The 26,735-nt window shown below is 38.6% G+C and overlaps 1 protein-coding gene across 3 annotated transcripts in view; it reads right to left on the minus strand.

The window, feature by feature from the left end:
• TRIO (trio Rho guanine nucleotide exchange factor) overlaps positions 1–26,735 on the minus strand; it is a 243,336-nt gene that overhangs the window by 174,072 nt on the left and 42,529 nt on the right. For all 3 annotated transcript variants that reach the window (XR_013773848.1, XM_079302720.1, XM_079302721.1), the window contains exon 2: positions 1,390–1,464. Coding sequence is in view for 2 of the 3 variants with exons in the window: in XM_079302720.1 (XP_079158846.1) it covers positions 1,390–1,464 (75 nt within the window). In the remaining variant the exon portion in view is untranslated. The remainder of the gene's footprint in view (positions 1–1,389; positions 1,465–26,735) is intronic.

Consider the following 26,735-nt stretch of genomic DNA (forward strand, 5'->3'; position numbering starts at 1 on the left):
CTCTGTTCTGGTTCACAATTTATCATCTCCCCTTAAATTTATCTTCATGTTTCATTTGGCCCATTTCACTTTCAGTGAATTAATGCCTTTCAGAATGCCATCTGCTCACAAATTAACATTAGAAAAACCCATCATTTTTCAGGTCCCTTCTCAGGGGTCTAAACTAAGTACTGGACAACTTGAAAATTCAGAGGTTTTGGAATAAAAACTGACTTTATTTTCATTCAATGCCATAAGATAAGGTCCAAAAAAGAGTAATCAGGGATTGAAATGTTGTGCTTAATCCTCTTTCTCCTCTTCTTTCCCTCTAAAATAAGAGTTTTAAGCAAGTCTTCACTAGCACTACAATTCCCAAGTTACCATGCTACCAGGAAAACCGGTCTTACTCATTGCAGTTGCCAGGAACTTTTAAGAAAAAAAAACACCCCAAAAAAGAAAACAAACAAAAACATACATCTTTTGCTTTGCACTTCTACTTTATTCAGCAGAGTGGACAGGATAAAGTACTATGTACTACATGCTGCACTTGCAAGCATCAGCATCCACGCACAGGAAATCTCTTATAGGGTACAATTACAGGAATAACTTTATATGTTTTAATATTTACAGAAAAGAGCTTTACTTTTGGAATTCCTGACAAATTATCCAAAAAAAGAGGTTTTTCAAATATGAGACTGTCCTCTAAATCATTTGATTTAGACTATTGCCAAGAGAATGATGGCGTAAAATCCCAACAGAAAGTCACATCAAAATGCAGTTTACAAAAATAAGCATCTCAACCCCTCATTCCATCAAGTAAAGTTACTTACGAAGTAATAGACTATGTCATGATACTAACTCATATAAACCCCACTTTTAAATCCTTCTGCTACTCCTTGTTCAGTAACCAACTAAATTCAATGTGTATGCTGGAACTACCTAAAATTACATGCTAAGCCAGTTCACCAAGAAAATACTAAGTATGCTTCAAAAGACAGGCAACTGGAAATTCACTTCTGCAACAGACATATTTCTCCAGAATTTGCTGCAGATGGGCCAATAACAAAGGCATCTCTGTAAAATTCCCCATCAGAAGAACCAGAAACAAGGAAAGGAATATGTCTTTGGTACAGCAGGTTCTAAGTTGCTGTAAATAATGATGTTCAGGCCAGGGGCAATGTAGGACTTAATACGACCAAGACAACAACTAGCAACGTTCCACATTCAAGAAAACAAATAGCTCTTCTATTATGCCTTTCAAAATGCTTATGTCATGTTTAGGATATCCAATAGGAATGAGTGCTGCTCTAGCACTCTATGAATTTTGTAGTGATATTTGAATTATTTAAAATACCATTTTATATGCTACTAACAATACAGTTGGGCATTCTACAAAGAAAATAACTGTACCTGAAAGGTATGCAACTTTTTCCTTTAAAATTGGCAATACTTCCATAGCCTTCATTTCATCATTTTTGCGAAACCCTGAAAGAAAGAAAAAGATGGTTAGTCAAAAATTCAGACAAGCCCAGCTTCTACATTTATCAAATGCCCTAAAAAACATTTACCTTTGGAATACATTCTCCATGTTACGTTAGAGGAATCAAAACAGCCTTACAATAAAAGTCTGCCAAAAAAATAAACTAAACTTTTAGAATATATTAATAAATAAGTCATCACTTTGACCAGCTTAACACAAATAGCATGGCCTGTTAGCATGCCTCAGGAGAAAACTAGATACCAGAATGAGCCTTTTTCACCAGTTAGTATAAACTATCATATGGATCCCGTGGCTTTTATGCATTCTAAATTGCATTCTTGTTTTTATTTTTTTTTTTTTTCAGCAGGGACAAAGAATATCAAGCTATAAGGAGTAGGTATCCTTAGAACAATTACCGGCAAAGAAAAATAAATGCCAACTCAAAAACCCCACCCAAAACCCCACAACAACAAAGAAAAACAAACAAAAACACCCAAACAAAATACCCCAACAAAAAAACCCAACACACCCAAAAAAGACAAAAAGACTCACTAAAAATCCACAACGTTATTTACATGCAGCTTTTCTTAAATCACTTCTGTAAGCAGAATTTTTTTCTGCTGCCTAACAGGACCAGCATTTTAAAATCGAGAGGATATTTTATCACACTAACTCTGTACATACATGGAGTATGAAACAGTGGTGAATGATTATAGTCAATGGTGCAAAGCAACACATCACCAGCTTTTTCCTACCTCTCTGCTTCCTATTTCTACTACTCTAATTCTGTGGCCAGATTCTAAAGTTCTTCCTTCTTTGCAAAGGAAAATTTAGGAAGCATTTTTTTACCTCATATTTCACCTGTACAATACAGAATTGGTCATGTTTAGGCCGATTTTGTTCATCTTACAAGAAGAACTAGGTGACACATCTTCACCTAACCTAGATGTACAACCCTTCCTGGTCTGTTTGAATACACGTGTTGTTTAAAATAATCCCATATCCGAAAAAAGTACCTGTGCTGGAGTAAGTGGAAAGTGCATTGCTTCTCTATAACTACTGAAGCACAAAAGTGCTGTTAAGACTCTTCCTCCTCAAAAAAATCCAAACGCTTCATATCCTTTGGCCTCAGGTTCTGAACTTAAATGAAAACGCTGTGAATTTCTAAACTAAAACTTGAGGGTATCAAACTAGTGTCATCAATCAACATAAGAACTATATTTAAAGGCATCATATGTATTTATATATATATATATTTATTTAGAAATTACATCACAGGTTTTCTACTCCAGACAGCAGTGCTGACATTTCTGTGCCACTACAGTACCTAGTTATGGGCACTGCTCTTCAGAACAGACCCAGAGTGCACCAAGCACAACACCCAAGGGACAAAGATGGTCAGGTGCTTGCATGTCATCATCTATGCATCTGTTTTGCCTGAAGAACTGCAGGAAGATGTGGTGGCAGTCCTCAGACGACATAAAGCCTACTGGTGACAAAAGCTTGCTTAGGATTATGGCAAGAGGTTTATTAGGTAGCAGGAAACTTTGTAAAGGAAAGAACTGTGAACAGCACATAGGATTGCCTGTGGATGCCTATGGTCTATCCATGACTGGGGATTTTTAAAACGTGTTCCGACAAATATATATCAGCAATGGGTCCCTCAAATTTGCCATAACTGAAGTGTTCAACCAGGGCATTGTCTCAGCACTCACAGAATGCAAACAAAAGAAAACAAAACAAATCAACTTCCAGCCAGATGGAAGTTCCCTGGCTAGTTCTTTGTTTCTCCATGAACACCACAGACCAAAAACAAACCCAAAATTCAGTACACATTCTCAGAAAGACTAGACCAGGAAAACTGGTTCCTTGGGTAACCACATAGCATGGAGGGTTTCTACAGGATGGACAGTATTTTGCAACTACACAGCAACTCCAGACTGGCAAAGCAGTGCAGGGTTTACTTACATGTTTGCCTTGGGCTCTCAAGAATCTAAGACGCAGCCAAAGGAACCTCGTGCATTATTACACCTCCAGACAACTGACTATGGTTGACTAACTAAGGTTATCAGCCTTTTACTGAAACTGCCTACAGTTTTTGTTCCTACTACATTTCTGTTATGGACCAAAACTCTAAAGAGCTTTAAGAAAAAGCTTGGGCTTAAATAAATCACCTAAAAAAGACATCAAATACCCTTTTCTACCTTGAAACATTATTTAGCCTTCAGTTGACTGCTAAGGCATACAGGCACACTTCCAGGTTAAATTTTTTTTTTAATGTGCTTTGAGCTACTCACCGTAAGCTTAATGCCAATTTAGCATGCTCAGCTTTCATATCAACTGTGGCAATTCCTTTTCTTTACAGTAAACTCGGAGGTAGAAAACACTTTCTCCTCACCTAAAAAGCATGCAGGAACTAGTGCCGTACTTTGCTGTCTCTCTCAGCTCAAAATTACCCAAGACACTGATGTTACCGCAATTGCTTGCTCAGATTTCTAAGCCCTTAAACTACTTCACCTCGGATGATGATGATGCGCAGTAGCTGCACGTTTTACTTTGCCTGTGGCATGTAAGAAGTGAGAAACATTTAGCTAACATTTCTCTGACTATTAAGGGGCCGCTCAAGGTAAACACCCTAGCAAATACATTAGTGCTTGGCTCATGTTCTGCATCTGCATATCCTTAAGGCTGACTGCCTCGGATTATCATATTCCTGCTGCTCTAAACAGTCTATTTTTATTCCAGTTCTGCAGTGTTGAAGCTTAACTGAGGAGACTGTGGGGATTACAACAGATGAAAGAATGCTGGGGAGCAAAGAGGGTGAATACGACAAGTAAGCATCATTTTTATCTCCAACGAAGCAAAAATAAAACAAAAACCAGCAATATATGCAGGTCTTAAGGGCTTGGGGTGGGTTCTCCCCTTTTTTAAAGCCTCTTCTCCACAAAACATTCGTGGACGTGAGGATGTGAGGATTCAATTAAAAATAATTAAAAGGCATTTACCACACTCAAACGAAATGCCATAAATATCTGCACCAATCTCTCTCAGCATCCTCCGCGCCAGGCGGCTGCATCACATGTTCCTGGGGGTGATGTCATCCCTGCCGGGCCGGCCGGCTGCAGCTTCCCCGCCGCGGAGCCGCCGCAGTGCCGCCCCGCCCGCCGCCATCCCCGCTCCCCGGGACCACCCCCTATTCCCAGGGCCAGCCCTGCTCCCCAAGGGCCATCCCCGATGCCCAGGGCCATCCTGTCCCCAGGGTGATCCCCGCTCCCCACAGCGGGCACGGGATTCCAGCGGGTATCGTTCCCACGGCATACGCTTCTCCATTGAAAGCACAGCATGCACTTATGGCACATATTTATGCCGTTCCACCTAAATAAAAAGGCACTCTGATTTTAAAAGTGTTGCTTTCAATATTAAATTTTACGTCTTTTAAAGATCATTTCAGTCTTAAACTGGAAAACCATCCTTCATATTTTCAATACTTATTAAAGGAATACTCGTTTTATAGTTTTGCATTTTTAATAGGTAGGATATGCCCTTCTGTTGCAATATACACCACATACGTATTTTTCCCTAACTACCAGCAAAGAGGGAAGAAGCTCAAATTATGCTAATTAATATTTAACTTCAGTATGTTCAGCAGAATAAGTAACACACGATTATGTAGTCCATTTCAATATAGGAGGTTCCCCCCAGCCCTAAAGAAGAATTCACAATTACACAATCCCTTGAGTTATATACAGCCTCCTACTAAACAAAGCCTTATCAGAAAACAGTTACTTAAATGCTTTCTCACACAATGGAAGATCTTTAAACTAAACTTTAAATCAAGAAACAATCACCTAAACATTTTATACATTGGAAAATTAAGAAGTCTTTCCCACAAGTACACCTTTTCTTCAGAGCCTGAAGACACCATCCACTAGTCAAATTTAACAGACTTTTCTATATTAACTCTTTTTCTCATGCTGTATGAAGCTAAGATATTTTGCTGCAACATATAATTTTATCCAAGTTAAAAGACCCATGGAAAGACATATTTTGGGATAGAGGTATCACCCTATGAGAGGGTCTTTTATTTGCACAGCCAGGACAGCCCGTTTCTCATTTGGACTGCAAGTGTTCCCAAATCCCACGGTGCCAACCTGGCTGCAGAGCTGCCTGTCCATCGGCCCTGTAGGACAGAGTAACCCTGAGTAACATGGCCCCCTTTAGCCTATAAAACAGCATTGCGGGAACTCTGCTGTTCCCCAGATACCCAGATGGCTGAAACTTCCCAGAAGTATGGAAATACAGCAAGAAAGTCACCTTTAGAGTGGTGACAGGAAATGGGTACTCAGTGTGGCAATTCACACCACCCAGACAAATGCTGGATTAGCCCAATGCCAAGGCTTCCTTCACAGGCAGGAAAGGAGGTAAGTGTGCTAATCATCTTGCGCTGCAAAGATCAGTAACTAGTCAGCAACACAATTAAGGGGAGCAGATAAAATTACCTTAAACACATCTTTTGAGGTAACAACTTGATTACACAACTGTGATAGGAACAGTATTGAAAACAGATTCTCCACCAAGCATTGCTACCCCAAGAACACTGAAGTATTTACTTCAGAGGTAGATTCAGTGATGTGCATTGTTCAGTTATGGCAACAAACAAAATATGGGAACAGAAAACAGGACAACAAAAAGACTCAGAAACTGGGGCTAAGACCAGTACCTCTTAGGCAAGATGTTGACCAAGCACTCATCCATTGCTATCACACACAACTGACTTGAAATTTTTCTGAAACGTGGCTGAAGAAAAACACAAATGCCAAAAGGGAATGTCCTCATCCTAAAAACTCACACGCTTAGTAACACAACTGCTTTCCACCTTGCAAATAAAAACAATACCTTTGAACAGGCACAAACAAACAAACAAAAAGCCAGACTCAACCCAGATTACTTTGATGCTTTAGGCTCTCTTCGGACTTCAGAATGACTCCCTGTTGTGTCATCAACAGAAAGCAAGTGCCCCATCTGCCAGGCTGCTCACTCTAGCACCAGACTTCAACCTCCACCTCCTCTTTGACAGAAACCCCATGCTGAATTGAAGACACATCTTTCAGTGAGTTACCTTCCAACAGAGTACTCAATGCACTTCAATGGACCTAATCTATTGACTTTTGCTCAAAAACCCACATGTTAAGTGGAGTTCTATAGGAAGGAAAAAAGGAAGCACACAGAAATTGCACTCAAAACGGCTAATTACCTATTACTAGGTAACAACTGGACTTATCTAGGTTAGTCTTACTTGAAAAGAAATATATGTTAAAAGATGAGAGATAAAACAACTTCCACAGGTGGGAAAGACAGTTTCCAGCCAAAGCATCAATGGCCTTCATCCAAGCAAGGCAGATACAACTGGAAACCATTCTCTACAACTCCTTGCATCTGCTGGTCAGTCTCTTTGTGTTAAGCCCTATCTTGGAACAGAAAATCTTTAAACTGTAGTTAATCAACATTTAAGCAAAAAGAACCTAAGATGTTGATGTCTTTAGCTTTTTCCCTATTTCACAGCATGACTTCCACCAATGACATGACACTGAAATCTGAGCTACTCTCCCTTTATTTGTACAGCTATCCTAGCTACATGTCAAGACAAATTGCTTTTTAGTTAATCAAGCATGAAGAAGAGGGAAAAAAAAGAGGCAATAGAGAAGCTCAAACGTAATTATATTAGTGCATTATAGACTGATTAGGGTTTCATTATTTGCCCTTTTTCATTCCCCATATCACAAGATGATGACATCCTAAAAGATTTTGAAGATGATCTTAAATCCCAGAATCCTTCAGGCTTATCCAACTTTGTTTATGAGTTAACAACTGCATATGATAAACCTCAGCTGCAAGTTAACTTACCCACTACCTTCCACATTTTTCAAGTGTCCATAAAGAAAGCACAAATCAGGTTCCTATTATCCATTTTAATATGGAGAGGCTTTAAAAATCAATCAGTGAGGAGATTTCTAAATAAGGTATTACTCAATGAAAAATAATTTTAAACAAGATATGAGAAGATTCAGGGCAGCCATTGTGAAAACATTTATATTCTTATTCTGAAGTTACTACAGAGAAATCAGTATAATTAAGTCAGCAGAACCATTAGATTCTTATTTTTTCAATCATATTCCAAAAAAATGATTGCTGAACTCTGTAAGTCTTTGGGTTTATAAATAAAATCAGACTACTGAGGCAAAGGTGAGAAAGAAAACTGAACTTTCATAAGCAGCAAATGGCAAAAACCCATCAGTAATCAAGAATATACCCCAAAGGGGTGGCAAAGGCAGGCAAAAGGTAACTAAAGTTGTGCATGTATGGGATCACTGATATCTGTCCTTGATTTTAACTCAAGTATCTGCAATGCCAATTTCAGTTTTATGGTAGGCTTAACTTCTGGATGCAAGTAAAGGATTCATAGAGCAATCAGAGCTGTCAATTCACCAACTGCACTGTTACTGCTTCCCATTATAGACATTGCCTACATTCAGTGCTGCTCAGCAATCTCACACCATCTTTCACATTGCAACAAAGCAAAAGAACTCAGGAAAATTATGGCGAATACTGTAATTTTCCTATTTTTTCTCAAGCTCCATGAGCTTGCAGATGACCAAGTTCAAAATTATCCCAGGAACTAATTTTTAGGTATACCTGTTATTGCATCTTTAAGACTGCAGATCTTTCTTCCTAGAGCTAACAAGGAACTACCAGCAGGTTTTTCTCATGGCATACAGATCACTGGGCAACATTAGTAACCTTGGCATTCATCATTTATTCATTCATTTTTCTCAGTCCAGATTCTAAAATCACTGGGGGGTTTCAACAAGGATACAGTTTAGGGCATACCATTGAAGTAGCATGACTCAGTAGCCTCAGTCATGAGTTTAAGCAAAGTATTCAATGTAATCGTTTAATGTTAAGATCCTAGTCCTGAATTCAAAGAAACTCCAGGAGTACACCTTTGACTCCCTCCAGCTCTGATCAGGCTCAAGACCCACTCATCAAAAAACATTATACCTTCAAACTCTCCCTTTAATCACAACAGCTCACAGAAATGTCCCTTCTATTCCCATTTTGTTTTGCATTCTATACACTCTCTATACATGCTGTGGGGAACTGCACCACATCTGTACCAAGTGGCAACCAGAACCTCACAAAAGCAGACAGCTGAGAAATTGCCTAGAAATAAGAAAACAAGATTCATTAGAAGGTTACTAGCTCTAAGTCACTTTCAGGTTTTGGCATATTTGCTAAGTGTTAAGAGGCACTCTCTCACCATTTTCAACAGTTCTGTGCTTTGTATTGACAGCAGGACACACCTCCCATCTCTGCAAATTATGGGAGAAGCACAATGTCATGCAGAGAGATGTGGGACAAGAGAAGACTGCTAGTGTAGTTGACAGCAAATACTCAGACAAGATCAACTTCACAGACTGAATAACCTCGCTTTTTTCTTGGAAGCTGGAACTCTCAGCTATTCCTCAGTTTGGAGCAATCACCAGGCAATTAGCCAACTCAGGTGTATACTGCAAAAACTGAAGAGCTGTCTTAAGAATCTAAGTTAAAGAAAAATTTTAATGCTAAATAATTGCTAAAAACCTGCAATTTCCTTTTAAGTCTGTAACAAGAACCTTAGAGTTATCCATATTTTGTTGCAAGGTCCTTTCCAACCTGAGTTACCCTATGAGCCTATGAAATGTGCAAGACAGAAATATAAGTGCCTGTTTTTCAACTGCAACTTAAGATGAGATTATCAAAATTGGCCATTTTTCCCTTTTTAAATGAGAGGAGCAGCGCTCCTAAATTTTTCTGTCCCTTAGCAATGTTCAATTTGTTCTTGCTGTCCTGCCGACATGGTTGGAAGTTCATTTGTTTTGGTGCGAACTGCTCATCCATCTCTAAGTGCTGTGATACTTCAATTCACTGCCCTGCTGAGGTAGCAAACCTTTTTGTCAGGGTGTCCATCAGTAGCACACAGCCCTCACTGCAGTCAGACGCTTTCCATGTTCACTGTTGCTACAGTCACTCATGGCTTTGGGGTCTACACTCTCAGGGCCATCAGGAGGGCACAGCCTCCCATAAAAGACTGGTTTAACACACAGTTGCTTTAACAACAATCTGTAAGCAATCTTAGTTATTTTTCTGTTCAAAACTCAGATCAAGTGGAAGGCAGTAGCTTCTAAATTCTGTGCAGCAACAGCTGGAACATAATGTTTTAGATCATGTCCTTTGGCACTTGTTCCAAACCACCATCTGGAGAAATCTCTCTACACAGTGAAATTGATGAAGACTACGGCAAGGGCAGTAAAAATATGTAACTTAAAACAGCTTGAAAATCATCCCGCATTGTTTTATCCTGAGCAACAATAGGAAGAAGTATTGCCATCAGCCCTGAAATCAATCAAAAACACCGAAAAACAGATTGCATATTCTTCAGTAAAAATACCTTTTTATAGCATTAAGTATTACTTTTGGCCTTTCTATCATTCATAGATCCCAAGATTAGGCATTTATTGGCTACGGTATTTTTCCTGGTCTCCACCCTTTTTTCTTCATAAATATGCACACACTCTACAACATTTTCATCACCTTATGGAAACACATGTGCAAAAATTAGACTCAGTTAAATTAATACTTTGAGTCATTAGTACTTAAACAACGCTTTTGTTGTTGTTGAATATTCCTTCTCCATTCCCTTTCTTTCTTTGCAGGATATTTCATATTCCTTGGGTGGAAAAACTAGCCATTTGCAACAAGATATATGCCAAATAACCTGATTTGTGCACAGCTCTCATTCCTTCAAATTCCCATTTTATTACATTGCAGCTGTAAGGAGCTTGAGCTCCAAAAGCCCTGAGACACAGGAAATGTAGGATGAATCCCAGCTTCTCTAACACATTACAATGCACATACATGAGATCTATGTGAGTAGGAAGCGGGAGATGCTTTTCTTCATCCTGCATTGCAAAAACAGTCAAGTTCTTGTTCAAATGACAGAGAAAAGGCAATGTCCACAGCTTGTTTTATAACACCCTTAAAATTCAGACGTGTGGCTGTTAGAAGCATTTAGAAGGGGGCAAATAAACTTTTACATCACAGCATCTCCCTGTTGTCTCTCTTTACTGAGCCGATTTTACTTAAAAAACTAATTAACATATGCTACTCGTTAGAATGAACCAATTCCTAAAAAAAAAAAAAAAAAAAAAAAAAAAAAAAAAAGCAATGAGGAGTCCGCAGGGGAATTAAAGCCTGGGTAATTCACTTTTAGTATGTGAGCGGTTGCTAACAGCAACCTGTCTCCCTCCCCGCCTGCCTTTAAGGGAGAGCAAGATCAGCACGGAACGCCAAAAAGGATGTCCAACACACGTCTCGTTTGCTCAGGGATTACCTTAGAAATTCTACCCTGAATTACTCTGAGCAGGTGTGGGCGCTCACCACCCATGCCGCGTCAATTATAAAAACAAAAAAGAAAAGGCGGGGGGGAGGGGGTGTTTTAAGACAATAGGGAAGGCGAAGGAGCGGTGTGCGCCCCGGGAGGGACGCGGGGCTCCCCTGCCCGCCGCAGCGCAGCGCAGCGCATTGGAGCGCGCATTACATCACCGCTTTGTGCAGGCTGAGCCACCGCGCGGCGCGGCTCGGGGAGCGCTGCCAGAGCTGCAGCCCCGCATCCAGCCCCGAGCCGCACACCCACACACCCAAGCGATCCCGAGCCACCGCAGCCTTCCTCTCCCCGCGCTGCCACAAATACTCCCCATCTCATCCTTTTGGGAAACTTCATTACAAAGAAAAAGACCCTTAGCGCGTTTAGCTTTGTCAACGGATTTCCGACAAGAATAAACAGAAAGGATTTTGCAGGTTGTCACGACTAAGAAAGGGAGATTTCATTCTTCATTTATCGAATTTGTTCTAGCAGATTATCTCCTTCAGATGACAAAGGCAAGCAGCCTGAATCTCATTAGAGCTACATTTAACACAGCTACTGAAGTACGCAAATTTAACCTAAATCAAGGCTGGGTTTTCTTCGTGAACTCCAACTTACTCAGCGCCTACGTTACTGCAATGAGAAAAGATTAACATCTTGCCTTCGCTTTCTTCCATTTCTGCTAACAGCTACATGTTACTATAAATGCAGCATGTGCACTTTCACGACTCTGGTCAGAAGCACAGTCCCAAACTCAGCACCCAAATCCAGCATTTCTCAGCAACTCACCTATCCTCAAGGAATGAGTAAATAAGCTTCAATCTCATTTTTATTGAAGATATGTAGCATATGCAATACCAAGACAGACAAGACAAAGCAAGCAGCTCCCAGTGCTATATAGGACAGAAATCGGTACATATAATGTTCCAAAGACAGTCAGATAACTGTTTCTAAAGCTTTAATATTCACATGCATTGTCAAACAATTGGTATCTATCACAATAATGTTTCATACAATTAATTACATTAATATTTCTTTGGGAACACCAGTTATTTGAAAGCAGGGGCACTGTATTGTACTCCCAAGTGCACTAATCAAATTCTCCTTCAACTTAAAAAAAGACCACGTATGAAATATTGCTCATTTTGTAGACCAAACTAGTAAAAAGCTATTTAAACTTGATTGCAGTTTACTATTTCCTACTACTTGCTGGCACAACAAATGCAGCCTAATAGTTGTGAGCATTCACTGCTGCATGCTCAAATTTTGAACATCATAACTATGGACGCTGATCTGGTTGCTCCCATTGAAATAACAAAAACAGTTACTTTTCTGTTAGCACAGACAACAAGTATTGATCCATCAGCTTTACCCTTCAGTCTTCTAGAGCATGGATAATACAAAAATGTTATAAGCCCAAACTATCCAGCCATTCACCTCCATAACACTACCTGCTAAATACCAACACTAGCAAATGTTTTCCATATTATTTGATTTGAATAGAGGACATTCCTCACATGGGCATGTTCAAGTACCTCTGATCCATGCCTTTAAAGAACATGCTGAGACCCACCAGGCCTTATGCAGTATCCTATAGATACCATGTGATACCATCTGCAAATCAGGATAACAACAATGATTCAACAACTGGAAGTATTTTAATTAAGTTCACATAACTAGCCTAATTTAAGCTCAATTAAAATGGGTTTGTTGGTCTCTTACTACACTGACTCATTCTACAAAAAATTCTAAATGCATATGATTTCCTGGAAAAGCTCTTTGAGAAACAATAGGAGCTAACATTCTAATTGCATTAAAAAGCAGCAAAGTACTTTGGCATGTATATTAATCCATTACTTCAGAAGTCTACAATGTATTTTAAAAGCACTAGGTAGGATTTTAACAATGCTTCTGCCTTCATGTCTTCAGTTCTTGATATCATTATAGATTCACAAAGTTGTCTCTGAAGATTTTTAACTCTAAAACAAATTAGCAGTCCATAGGCGTACTTCTAGGTGACCTAGCAAGCTTAATTAGAAATATTAACTTCTGTAGAGTAGAACAGTAACAAAAGGGGAATTATATTTCTCTTAAGCTGTTTTCATCTTTATCATTTACACACTCAACCCTTCTCATCCCATTAAAACACAAGTTTATGGCATCAGTACAGCAACAGTTGCTATATTGTTTAGTTTGGCAAATATTTTTATTTTTGCACATTATTAAATAAATTCTTTACTAAAGTGCTTTTGGTATAAAGCCACTTTTGTTGTACATAAGTCACTCTTACTTACTTTTGAGCTCCAATACCCTGACGTGCAATTCAAATTGCCAACTCCATATCTACTATTATTTAAAAGAAAAATCCTATGATATTAACCCATGTCAGAGGTTTGCCGAGTCTTTTTTTGCCTGGCAGCTATTGTATGCTTGAACAGGAAGTAGTATCACATCATTTTTCAGCATGAGCCACTTTTGTATAGACAAATAAGGAATGTATTCAGGATTCAACACGGGGGGAAGTGTACTGAGCCCAACATTATGTACAGGAGCATAGTGAGACTGCAAGACCTGGACTGCAACTTCTCCCTAACAGACTCCCCCAAAAGTTTTCATAGCTGATACTCTTACAGCCTCTTTTTCATGCTTCCCTAACTCAGCACAAGTGTATACAACCATCATCATAATACATTTGATATTTTAAAATGTTCTTCCCAAGTCCTTTCTACATGCAGTTCTCCTGATACACTTTATCCTCACTACCAGTGCATCAACCTTGCTCATGCTGATGACAGGTCCGTTCATTGGCAGCAACTGACTATAAGGGTAATAAAAGTAGATGGAGCATTTTATCTACTATCCATCTGCACGTATCAGGAGGACTAGTCCAGAAGTTACTGAACAGTACCTGAAGCATATGTACAGCAGCACAAGATGTCTGGAGACCCCTTCCTCCAACAGATGCTCTAACTCAGTATATTTCCATTCTCCCGAGAATCAGAAGACTCAGTCCATTACCACACACAATTTAGTTGTATACAAATTTATCCCAATTATATTGAGTCATTTCCATTCAAGTACATTTCCAATGTCAACTGAGTTCTGAATTCAGTAACTGAGCACCAAGCACAAGCTCCATGGCTTCTAATCCTTGAAAGAAGGAACAGCAAGCAAGCTAGCAGAATATATTAGTCAGAACACTCATACCGTCAGCAGCAACAAAAATTCCCTGGTTTCAAAGCAGACTTAAGTGATATTATTATCTCAACATCTGTGCAAAGCAATTATGAAGTACTTGAGACTTCTAAAAAGCAAAATTTTGAACTAACAGGACTTACTCTGTCACTTAAGCTTGAAATAATGATATGCATGATAACATTAAGAACCTAAGTCACAGCACCAGAATCCAGTATCTCCACTTACCTTCTTGATAGCTTTGTTTTGTAAAGGAAATTCACTTAAGATTCAAAATCAACAAAGCTGAAGTTTATTTGGATTTATGAGAAAATACCTTGAATGAGTCCAAAAGAGTTCTGAAATAGGGTCAATACCAGAAGCTTAAGTTGCCTACCAAATGTGAGGATTGCTGGCAGATGTGAGATAATCCCATCCTTACTAAAGGACTGGTTTTGACCTCTTTGGATAATTAACTGGCATTAAAATCACTTTTTAAATGTATTTTCTTACATCTAGATTTTTTTGGACTGTCTTCCTTAAGGCTTTTGGCTCAATGACTTTCTGTGGGTATAAGCTCCCTGACCTTATAAGACTTCTTTTTACCTTTCCAATTTAGAGCATACTATTCCACATTAAGAGGCATTGGTATTTAAAATTTAGATTTCTCACAAAGGCTTCCAATTAAATGTGACAGTCAAGTTTATTGTGATTTCCTGATTTTTGTTGCTGTTAAACTGTTAAATGGCTTATGATTCTGAACAATAGCCCTTTATCTCCACTGAATATTTGCTTTGCTATATCCAAATAACTGAATCACTCTTAGATTAGAGTTATAGCAAGAAAGAACTGCTACAGAGCCTCTAGATAGGAAGGAAAACTTTCCAGTATGCTTTGATTTTACCAGTTCAGCCCAGTGTTGTTACCTGGTAGTTTATCAGCACCTGCCAATAGATTACAACTGAATTGAAGGCTTCATTATACTCAGGCATTGTAACTTCTGCTATCAAACATATTCATACAATATGATACAGTTAGGGTAGTCAGAAAGTAAATACTGGCAGCTGGTGGACAAAGATTTAGAGGAAAGTTACCTGTAGTTTGCTAAAAAGGAGGTAATGAATTATTAAGCATTAAGACTTAACCAAAGTGACAACTCAGAAGTCCACTATGAAACTAAAATATTTTCATTTTTCTGGTACAGACATCTGTGCAAAAAGTTAGTGATAGCTCATGAAATGGTTGTGGGGACAAATATATGTACATATGCACTGGCACACACCAAAAGCCAAGGAATAGGCTCTGTCATGAAGCTGCACTACCACAAGCACAGTTCAGCAAACATTCCCTTTTGGTGGTAGTGCCAACTTAAGCCAGAGTTTTACAGTAATTACCAAAAGCAGGCTGGGGATTCTTAGTTTGATTAATCAGTACCACGTCAGTAGTCTACTACTACCATGTTAAGTCAAGTATCTGTAACATTTTACATATTACATTGTTAAAAAAATAGAGGCTGAAATACTCATCTTTGTCTTCCTTAAGGGAAGTTACTACTCAACATCAGGGGACTCCATCCACATGGGTATGTGCACCTCCAACAGGAAGGCACAGCAATATCAGCAAAGTACTGCCTATAATTAACACTCAGCACACAGCAAAAGATACATATAATGTGAACTTTTAAAAAGAAGTCCCTTATGCTTAAACTGATATTCAAAAAAATCATGATCTACTTAGTGAAGAGCTAGTTCTAGTAACTAACCACTGAGCTAATCCAGTTCATTCTGAAATTCCAGCCCATTAAACACACAGGAAATTAGTTACATAAACCAACTGCACCCATATATTTCTATTCACGGCTACCACACATTAGCAGCTCAATTGAGTTTGGATTTGAAGGTACTGTGGCACGCCCAGCATGTTACCTGTAAAGGTAACTGTATATCATATGCCAGCTAGAGTCTTCTGCTGGGAAAGATCTTCAGTGGCTCTCTTTGTTTCCAAGAAGAACTGCATATTTCTTTTTAAGGGAAGCATAATGGAAACCCCGCATTACAATAATATTAACCTACAGCAGACAGGAGCACTTGACAGAAAGCCACGGATCAAATTACAAAGGCCAGAATTACTGCATAACGCCAGTGAGCTACAATGCCATCCTCCGAATTCTTCACTCTCTAGAATAGCAGCTTTAGAGCAAGAAAACAACTGGCTCAAAGATCATCTTTAAACAAATAGTTGTCAGGTGAGCAATGCTATTTTGACACAGGCAGCCATTTGCTTATCTGTGTACATCCTTTATCTCTAGAGTCTTCTTCCTTTACTTGGAAGTGGTATTCGCCCTGAACACACCACAGGCATTCCTTCTTCATAATGAGTTCAGTATCTGCATTTATGCTCCCTTCAGTGGATGACTAATATTACAAGCACACTATTTTGATTGACACCTAATACCATAGCTGCCATTATCACTTACATCATGCTAAAACATGAAGTGTTACCCACGTCTATTTGGAGAGTAAAAGAATACAGAATTGCTTTGACACATTGTCAAGCACTGTCAAGTTTCACCCACCATAGCTATGTTTTCTGTTTCTCCATCTTACAAGGTCATTAACTAAGAAGCAGAGATGATTTTACAACATTATTGCTACATGCTCAATTTCATTTTGAGTATTATACAATAATATGCTAGTACAACACAAAGTTCAAGAAATACCCAAGTGACTTACCATTCAGAAGTATCAGTAAACCAGTTTTTTGTTGTGCATCCCATTTATAAGAACACATTGTTCATACTCCCAGACACTGAATACAACTGCAGCCAACAGAATGGATAAACTAAACAGTGCTTTGGAACAACAGCAATTTAAACTCTTATGCCCTATCAGGAAAAATGAATCCCTATTTCAAAAGAGTCAGATTTGAGTTCAAGACTCCAGTAAATTTGATGTAGTTTCCATAAATGCTAGGTTTCTATCTTCTATTTCCAAGACAAAACATTTTTCAATCTTGTTTGAGCAGTCAGATGGAAAAAGGTGCAGTACATGTTCCAAATCCAAGTCATCTTTGTCAATGTGTATCTTCTGCCTGTACAGTTTGCTTGACTGTCAGTTTGCTTAACAGTTGCTCTGCCTGGATTTACTACCAAATAGGCTTTGACAATGATTGCTATTTAATCCTATGTAATACCCAGATGCAACTGTTCCCAGATCAGAGGACAGTTTAAAAACACAGTCTCCTTCCTTGCTCCATACAAGCCTGGAGACGTGCGCTAGAAATCCTGCAACTGCAAAACTCAGTGATAAAAGGACCACTATTGTAAATAACAGCCATTAATCTTTTGTGTATTTATCTACGCAAGAAAAAAAAATAACAGTTTCTTTACTCCTTATCTAAAATTTCATTTTAATAAACTGAACTTTCTAATGCTTTTACTTTAGGCAATGACACTCCAATAAAATTGAGTAACAGAGTTCACCACCTGAGTGTCTGGACTTAAGCCACCCACCACTAACAGCAAAACATGCCATGTAATTCAAACTCAACAGACAACCCACTCATCTTACACAAGCCTACTATTTCAGTTGTAGAATCTGTACCCTAGCTGGATGTCCACTAACAATTCTCAGTTACTACTGCCACCTTCAGAGCTGCCAACTTCAAGGATCTGAAGGGTTTTTTATTTGGATCAACTGTAAATTTAATCTTATGTTCTGTTTTTATGAATTATATGATCTAGATTTGTTAGTCAAAATACCTCTGTGTACACAAGAAACTGCTAGCAAGGAGATCCTGCATAAGTATTTAACTAAACCTAAAATTATTTCCCTAATCATTTCATCTCTGCTTATATTTACCTGAAATAGAATCCTTCAATTAGCTCTGAACGTCCTTACCCCAGTTTCTGAAATGCTTATCCTCCTGACGAAGATACTGCCATGAGCTAAAGTCAACATACACACTGCCTTAGAAACTGAAAACTGAAGTGATGTATTTTATCCTAATCTCTAAAACACAAGCAAGTCCTTTCCAAAGCAAAATTTAAAAACCACTACCAATACCCCAGTATCCTGTCTAGTTACCACTTAAGGATATAAACCAATAACCTGCCCAATTATTAACTGGCTGATAAATTCATCATTTCAACTTAACACATACCTAAGACTTAGATAACACTCTCCATCAACAATTTAATTAAGAACAAACTAAGCATTAGTAGGGTGAGTAATAACTCGTGCCTACAGCACCAGGTGATAAAATGTAAGATAAATTACAGTGAAGAACAGAATATTCTGTCTGACTTCACCTTGAAGATAATGTTTTACTCTTTCAACATCTCTAATCAAAATTCAACATACCTGAATAATATAACCTATGGATTCAAACTTCTTAATGCCATCTAGGAGAATGAGGGATTACTGAACTCAGACAAAAGAAACTGGCTCATTTAGGTAGGTTGAAAAAGACAAAACATGAAAAACAATGCAAAAATTTCAGTAATTTCCCAAGAGTGACATAAGTACTAGCACAAGAAATCCAGGTCGTAACTGAAGCATTTCTCGGCAAACTGACTCAATGTCACTACTCCACTTCTCTACTGAAAGACAGCTCTTGTAAAGTGCCACATCTTATCAGACTACAGTTTATGCCCCATTCACAGGCTGCTGTCTTAATGCTTCAGCAAAAGCAGAATTCTGATTTGATCTCTGCATTACCTAAGTCACCCAGTTTACACCACGGAAACAAAGTAATATGCATATTTGCTTTAAATTAGGCACTGTCACTTCAGTGCTTAAGGAACTCAAGGACATTTTAGATGATGACCTCAAATTAAAACAGTCCTTTCTCTCACACTGTTTTCTGGAATACTACTGTTGTACTGTACAGCAGAAGTATTTTGGCAGACAAAGACTCCAGCCTCCTGTCAGCACTGGTCTTCCACAGACTTGTTTAACAACTTATACAGCAGAATTAGGAACAAGCCAGATAATTCCTGCATACATTTGCCAAAACATAGCAAACCCAGCCTTTGGTTTCCAGGACTTCCAAACAAAGCAGCACGATTTGGTTAAAACAGTTCAGAGCAGATTAACGCATTTTTAAAAAGATTGATATAACTAAGAAAAGTCTTTTTTAAGCAAATCAAGAAAGACAATCTCCTTCTACCATTTTCCTGTGCTCATCATGTAGCAGCACGCTTCCTGATGCACGTATCAGAAAGTGTGTCACTGGCAGTCAGCTGCACAAAGGGGAAAGCATTTGATCTGTGTCACAGTCAGCGTGTCAATCCGCAGCACTAACACCTTTCCCAACTAACCTAGGACACAGCTCGTCCTAGCTAAGGGCCATCACAATTCCATGGCAGTCTACACAAAAAAAAGAAAATTAATAAACCCCTCATTCTTCTTCAGGAAATGAGTACAAAGGAAACCAACAAGGAATCTCTTTCAGCAGTTTCCAGACAACATGCCTCTGACATGACTCAGGCACTTGAAAGAGTGTTTTACCATGAAACACTGCTCCATACATCAGCAATTACTGAAGTAAGACTATGCCAACTATGTAAGCAATTCAACTTAGAACAGGGTGCCAGGGTTTACTGCTGAACATGAATGCAGCTCACTGTGACAGGCCAGTAAGTATCTGTGGAGTACTACAGCTGGCCTTGCCAACATCATGTGGGCAAACTTATCAAAGAAACTATTTTCCCCCAAAGAATTGGAAAAAAAAAAAAGGCAGTCTAATACACGCTACCTAACTCCAAGCTAAACACAGATCACATAGCAAATCCTTTCATTTGCAATGGCAAATGAAATTTGGTCCAGGCCTGCAACTATTCACTACTGCCTGGCACAGCCTGGGTGCTCTGCTCACGCCATGGGGACAAGGAGGAAGAAGCCCAGCTGTGTCTGCCTGTAACCCTGAGAGAACCCCCCCAGCCCCTCACTCACCCCTCAGCACACACTGACAAGTCTCCAAGGCTCAAACCCACATCCTGTTGCAACAGCCTGCATACCTAGAGAAAGCAGCAGCACACATGGTGAAGCTATAAACTGACCACTGTCTTCATTTCTCTATCCTTTCATACAGTCTCATCCCCATGATAGGCTTCTATTTTTTCTTAAAGCATCAAGTCAGAATTTACTCCACTTTTCCCAATAAAACTTCTAAATCATTCTTTTTAGTTTATATAAGCATGTAAGAGATATTTGGGTTTGGAGGTAACAGGTAACAAGGGCACCCAGAACATTTTCGGACCCTGAAAGCCAAAGCAGCTCCCATTGGCTCTGCATATTGTGGATCCTGGCTCCAAGTACAGAATGGCTCAGATTGGAAGGAACCTTCAGAGGCTCACTGCTCAGTCTCCTGCTCAAAGCACGATCAGCCCTGAGGTCAGACTAGGCTGCCCAGGGTTTAATGTAGCTGAGTCTTGGAAATCTCCCAGGGCCATATTCCACAGCCTCTCTGGGTGACTCCTTCCAGAGCCCAATTACCCTTGCAATAAAAACCTGACATGTATCAGCTCATGACTGTTTCTTGTTCCTCCCACCACATGTATAAAGAACCTGATTTCTCAGTTTCCTCTTTCTCGGTTAGAAAGTTAAGATTAGGTATCCTGAAGCTCTTGTCTCCAGACTGAACTTCAGCCTCTCCTCACATGGTAACGTATCCAACCCAACAGTGCTGGTGGCTCACCAGCTGAATATAACACCAAGTTCAAGTTAGTGAATACCATGTGAAAACTGATAGTCTCAATCTACTAGTTAACTTCCTGTGGACACAGTCCAGGACTCTGTTATCCTTCCAGACTGCTGGCTCATCTTTAGCCTACTGTCCAACAGGACAGCCAGCAATTTCTATGGTGAGCTGCTATCAACCACCCAATCCCCACACTGTATCAATCAACTCTTGGTTGATCCTCTCCTCCCTGAATCCTCTTTGTAGGTACAAACATTTGGTAGATCTTAGTGGTGAAAAAGAAGGCTCTGAGGAACTCAACCTCTGCATCAAAGGCAACTAAACCACTCACCTGCTCAGCAGCAGCACTTTTTCCTTCTTTATTCTCCTTTTGTTCATGCTGCAGCTGCACTGCAGTTGTAGCCTTCAATGTCCACCTCTTATTTCAAGTCTAGCTGGACTTTTGCTTCCCTTTGCATTGCTACTTGGCATTTTTTTTTGCAGATAAACTGTTAACAAACTTTCTCGGACATCCCCTAATTCACTGTCTCGAGCTTTCCCCTTGAACTGACTGCTCCTAAAGTCTATTTTATCTTCGGACCTAGCAAGGAAAGTACAACATGACCATTTCACTGTGGATGAAAACATTACTTGTTGCTCTTCAGTTTTCACAAGCTGTTCCAACAGTCCAAGTCAACAGACCAGCTTTCTACAGTTACCACTGAACACCTAGAAATACATTTCCTACCCATATTTCTCATTGTTGTATTCTAATTTGCTCATCCACAAACAAGCTTATGCTTGAAACAGGGAACAATTAGAGGAAATGGTGAATCATCTCAAAAAAACCCATGTATTTATCCCACTATTAACCTTCCTGTTAAAAATCCAGGTAATTGCAGCAAGTTGCTAAATAGACGTAAATAGATTGGCAATATTGGCAATAGACTGGCATAGTTAAATGCCAACTGTATCACAGGCCTATAAATTGATCCCTGAACAAAGTGACAGAGGAAACACTTAGCATTGTAAGCATATAAAGAAGATCTAAACAATATTTTATTGATCATTAAATCATAGCAATGTTTTTAACAATTAAATTTGGAGCTAAGCAATTCATCTAGTTCAAAATGATAAGGTTGTAGTAAAATATTATAAATTACTCTAGAATTATTCACTCCTATCAATGGAAACCCAACAGTTTGGCCACTTGCATCCACTTCCCTTTAGTAATCTTCTGTCAAAGGTTAGCAGAGAGAACAGCAACTCTCTAATCCCCAACATTCTATCCAAAGAAACAGGCCAATCCTGGAGGTGCGTGTATGAAATGCTGTTTGTGTCCTTTTTACATATTTAAGTATAATAAGCCAAAACCCAACAGATACAGTCTGATAGCCTGTTAGAGGAATTGTAGTGAATTTTCAGACAAATAAGGCATTCTACTTGGGAGGCTGAGAAATACAATAAGCATAATGGATAGTTAAATGAAAAATGCTGTGCTTGCAAACTACAGCCCACAATAAATCATCTTACCAGGAACACGACTATCTTCCCTGACTGGAAGCAAAGTAAAACAACCTCTAAAAGGGATTTTGCCAAAAAGGTGAAACAACTTTCTTCTTTAAATAAAGACAACTGAAGTCAAGTGATAAACTCAGCATTTGTTTTGGTTTTGACCACAGTGACTTCTAGTACTTCTATATGTAAAACAGCAATAGTAGCCCAAGAGGAATCAGTTCTGATACTGCCATTCCTAGTTAATCACACAGCATTAATCAGTGCAGGTATCACAGAAAACATAATTACACAAATGTTTCTGCTTATTATAGCATTTTTAGCTATTATGATTGCAATAGGTTTAGCTGCACTTGGTTCAAGTGGTTTCAGATTCCTCTTGCCAGCACAGAAGAGAAACCAGTCTTCCAAATACTGCAATTCAGTGTTGGGAAAATCTTTCTGTATTGCAGGTGAGCAAATACCCAAACTAATTTACATCTGGCAGGTTTGACTGTCACAGAGAACACTTGGTAGCAGACTTTAGTTTGTGAAACTCTTCAAAACTCCACCATGAAAAATTTCTTAATTTTTGGAAGTCAGTGAAGTGAACCTATTAAGTTCTGAACATTACAAAAATACAATGTTTCACGTTATGTTTTAATGGTTACCTTTCATTACTGAATTTTTTGAATCCTCTGAAGAGATCATCTTAGCTTAAAACTTCTCAGTATAGTCTTTTAAAGGAAGCTTTTTCCACCATGTAGCAATCTCTACAATGCAGCAACTGTAGGCTCTGGCCCAAAGCAAAGGAAGGGAGCTCATTTCCCTTTCTCCAGTGGCTCTGTTGCAGGGGTTTTTACACCCTAAACTGCCATTCAAACAGACATAGTCACCTGTATCTGCATTCTGCTTACCTGATTCAACAAACTGATGACAAGCCAACAGATGACATTATCCTCATCTATAATGCTCAGGTTGTGGGGAACTAAGCAGTTTAGCTGCATTCCTTGAGAACTGATAGCTAACTACTGCGTCAGCCCTGCACAACAATCCTGCCTGCAAAAAATTGTATCTTTTTTTAATGATAAATTTCAGATTAGGCACCGCCAACTTCTGTAAATATGAAGCCCTCTATTTCAGCAGAAAAAGTTTCCACCATCTAGCTTTCCTCCTCATCCACTTGCAACTAACCTCATTTCATTGCCTTTCCATTAAAATGACAATGACCCACATTAAGGTCAGTCCACCAAGTCAGCCACAAACATGTATTTGATTTATTTTTTAAAAAAATCAATTTCATCTGCCATTGGAATGCATCTCTCCCTGCAGAAGTTATATAACTGGAAATATGATTTCTGTCCAGCTAAAATCTTTTCAAACATCAATATCAGAACTGACTAAAAAGTGTGTTGATAATAACTAATTTTCTAAAACTAATTTGTCAACTCTAAGAATGCTATAAATGCTGAACTTGTTTCTCACATTAAATGTTTTTATCATCTTGAAGCTTAAAGTTTGGTTAATTGCATTTAGATATTATATGATTCTCTAAAAACACACATTATTTAGCCATCACAAATATTTTAATTGGGCTGAAACAGCCACTTAATTTCTATCCCATTGAGTTGGCATACATCTAACATTGAAAATCAACATCAGCCACCAGAATATGCTTTAAAGTTATGCTGTAGAATTAAAAAATGCCAAGTGATAATGGCAGCACTTTTTGTAACTCTGCAGTTGAATCTCTCAATGATCTCTCTGCCTTTAAAGCTTCCTTTGTTTAATATTTGAACTATTTTTATTGCAAATTTCAGATCAAGTTGCAACGACAGATTGTCTCTGGATGTGTTTCAGGGAAATTAGCAAAGGTTTGTTTGTTTTAACCAGATAGTGAGATAAACTAACAGGAATGCTACTTGTGGTGAGAGCAGAGGTGTAGCACAATAACAATTTATGACTTCTCTTCCCCATCCTGCACCCAAAAAAAACCCTCTTGGCAAAAGGTGTGCTTTGTAACAGAGATGAAGTAAAACACAAGTTTTTGTGTGAAACTCCTATTCAGAGAAAATTAATTTATGACTAGACGTAAAAATTACATTATCAAAGTTCTTTAAAGCCTTGAAAAATATAACGTGAAGAACACTTAAAAATGGACTTTGAGAGATTAATTTTGGAGCACAAAACATCAACCACAAAACATCATTTAACGTTCAGCTCTGCATGCCTGATCAGTATGTATCACTAATGCTTAACAATTCTGTGTAGACTTAGAATTGTTAGAACTCTTTTCCAGTTTTTCAAAGAAAATGTCTCAAACATGCAAAATGATCTGCAAACATACCTAGAAATTTTCCATGACACCTAACCAAACCAAAAAAACTTCAAAGATAAAATGCCTTTGGTATCCTCTAACTTATCAAATACTAGCTCATGCTCAAGATGCAATATTCACAGAGTAAAGATCTGATCTTGGTTTGGGTTTCTGTTTATTTGTTTGGCTTGAGGGGGGTTGTGAGATTTAAGCAGAGAACAAGAATCTATAGTATTTTCCTATGTTTTTATGGCAGTAAAATACTCAACTTTCATGTACTCTTGGAATAATTTTCTAACTTTTACAAAGAGATCCCTATTTTTCTAAGTATAGACTCTTCTCTGAACTATCTCCTTTAAGGGACTTCTAAAGTCATCCAGAAGAGGGTTGACTTGACAACTATGTAGACTCATTCCACACTCACCAATTAAGCACAAAGTACAGCCTGTAACATAAATGCAGTTGTGGTGCTATCAGGCACATCAAGAGCCAAGAGTTCAGCCTCTATGTCCAGCTCAGCTCTCAGTTGTGCCATTTTATTAAATTATGCATGTACTGTAAGCAAGCCTACAGAGAGCAAATCTTTTTAGACAGACTAACAGCAATTCAATCAGACTGACATGAGCTGAAAGATGCTTTCATTTCTTTCTGACATGTTAGAGCACCACTCATGCCACTGCATCAATGGAAAAGGTTATCCAGTTAAAAAATAACTTCACAGTTCTCCAAAATAATTGTCACTTAGTTTTTGTTTAGCCAATACCCAGACTTTGTGAAATCCAAGACTGCCTAAGTCAAACAGAGGTTTGAAAAAAATATTTTAACTCCTGGAAGGGAGAGATCAACTCCATATCCCAACTTTCACCAGTCAACTGAGAGGGTCAGACCTGATCAAAAGCAATCCACAAAGCTATTTCAACACGACCAATTCTTACACAAAGATACATCTGACTAAAACCAAACTCCATTTCAAAGGGTTCACATGAGAAGCAGGACACAAGGAGAAACCAAACACCTACCCTTGAGCTTCATCCAAATATATTCCACCTCACATAGTTTCTATTTGAATTATCAGCAATTTTTTCCCTTGGCTTACCAGCCACTGTACTGCAACTGAAAAACAACTGAAATTTCACTGAGGAAAAAACATAATCATGCTATACTAGACCTACAGGAATATTAATTTATAAAGGCTGGAAGATTTGTAAAACAAGTGCAATAGTGAATCTGCATTTTAATTCACCTATAGCCAGAATGCACCTTTCAAGGCACTGCTGTAAGTCATCAAGATAACATACATAAACTCCCAGATGAACTAAATAGCCAACAATTCCTTTTAAGACAACCAATTTCACACAAAATGTTCTGATGTACGCAAAAATGAAAAGGCTTCTGGTTACAGGACACATTAAAGCCTGTTTGAAACCTAAATCCATTAAGACTGAATTTATGGATTATGAACAGGTAGAAAGTACACTTATAAACTTAGGATCTTGCACCTCTTCCTTGTATCTATCATTCCTTCTTATACATTCTTACACTCAATTGATAAACAACATTGGTTTACAAACTTCATTCTAAACTATTCTATTTAAACCCTACTAAGAATTCTGTTTACTAGTAGTTGCACATATAGAGCACAGAGGAAGAGGATGCATGCCTTTTTTGTTTGTGTGAGAGACCTTAGAGCCCAGAAACATTGCAGTGAGATAGCCCAGAGAACTCCATTACAAACAGTAAAATTAAAAATAAATAAGTATAAAGCACCTAAATTGCCACTAGGGAAAGAGATAGGGTTTCATCTTCTCTTTGGATATTAATCTTCTCTTTGTTCAAAAATTTGTCTATAATACAAGCCAAATAGCATAGGAAAGGACTACATTTTCCCAAAATGTGCCACTTGATGACTTGACAGTGTTACTACTGACTACTCCAGACAGTTCCAACATCTCAGTTACCTTCATCCCTGAGCTTGACTCCACAGCAGCTTTGTCACACATGCCAGCAAGACCAGCAGCAAGCTTAAGGGTAATCGTGCAAACACAAACCCACTGGACACAATGAAGCCCAATCAGAGACTTCAGTCCTTTCCTGCTCTTTATGTTTTTATATGTCTTTCACACTTGAACAAATTCTGAACTGTTAGC

This window comes from Erithacus rubecula, assembly GCF_903797595.1.
Source record: "Erithacus rubecula genome assembly, chromosome: 3".
Lineage (NCBI taxonomy): Eukaryota > Metazoa > Chordata > Aves > Passeriformes > Muscicapidae > Erithacus > Erithacus rubecula.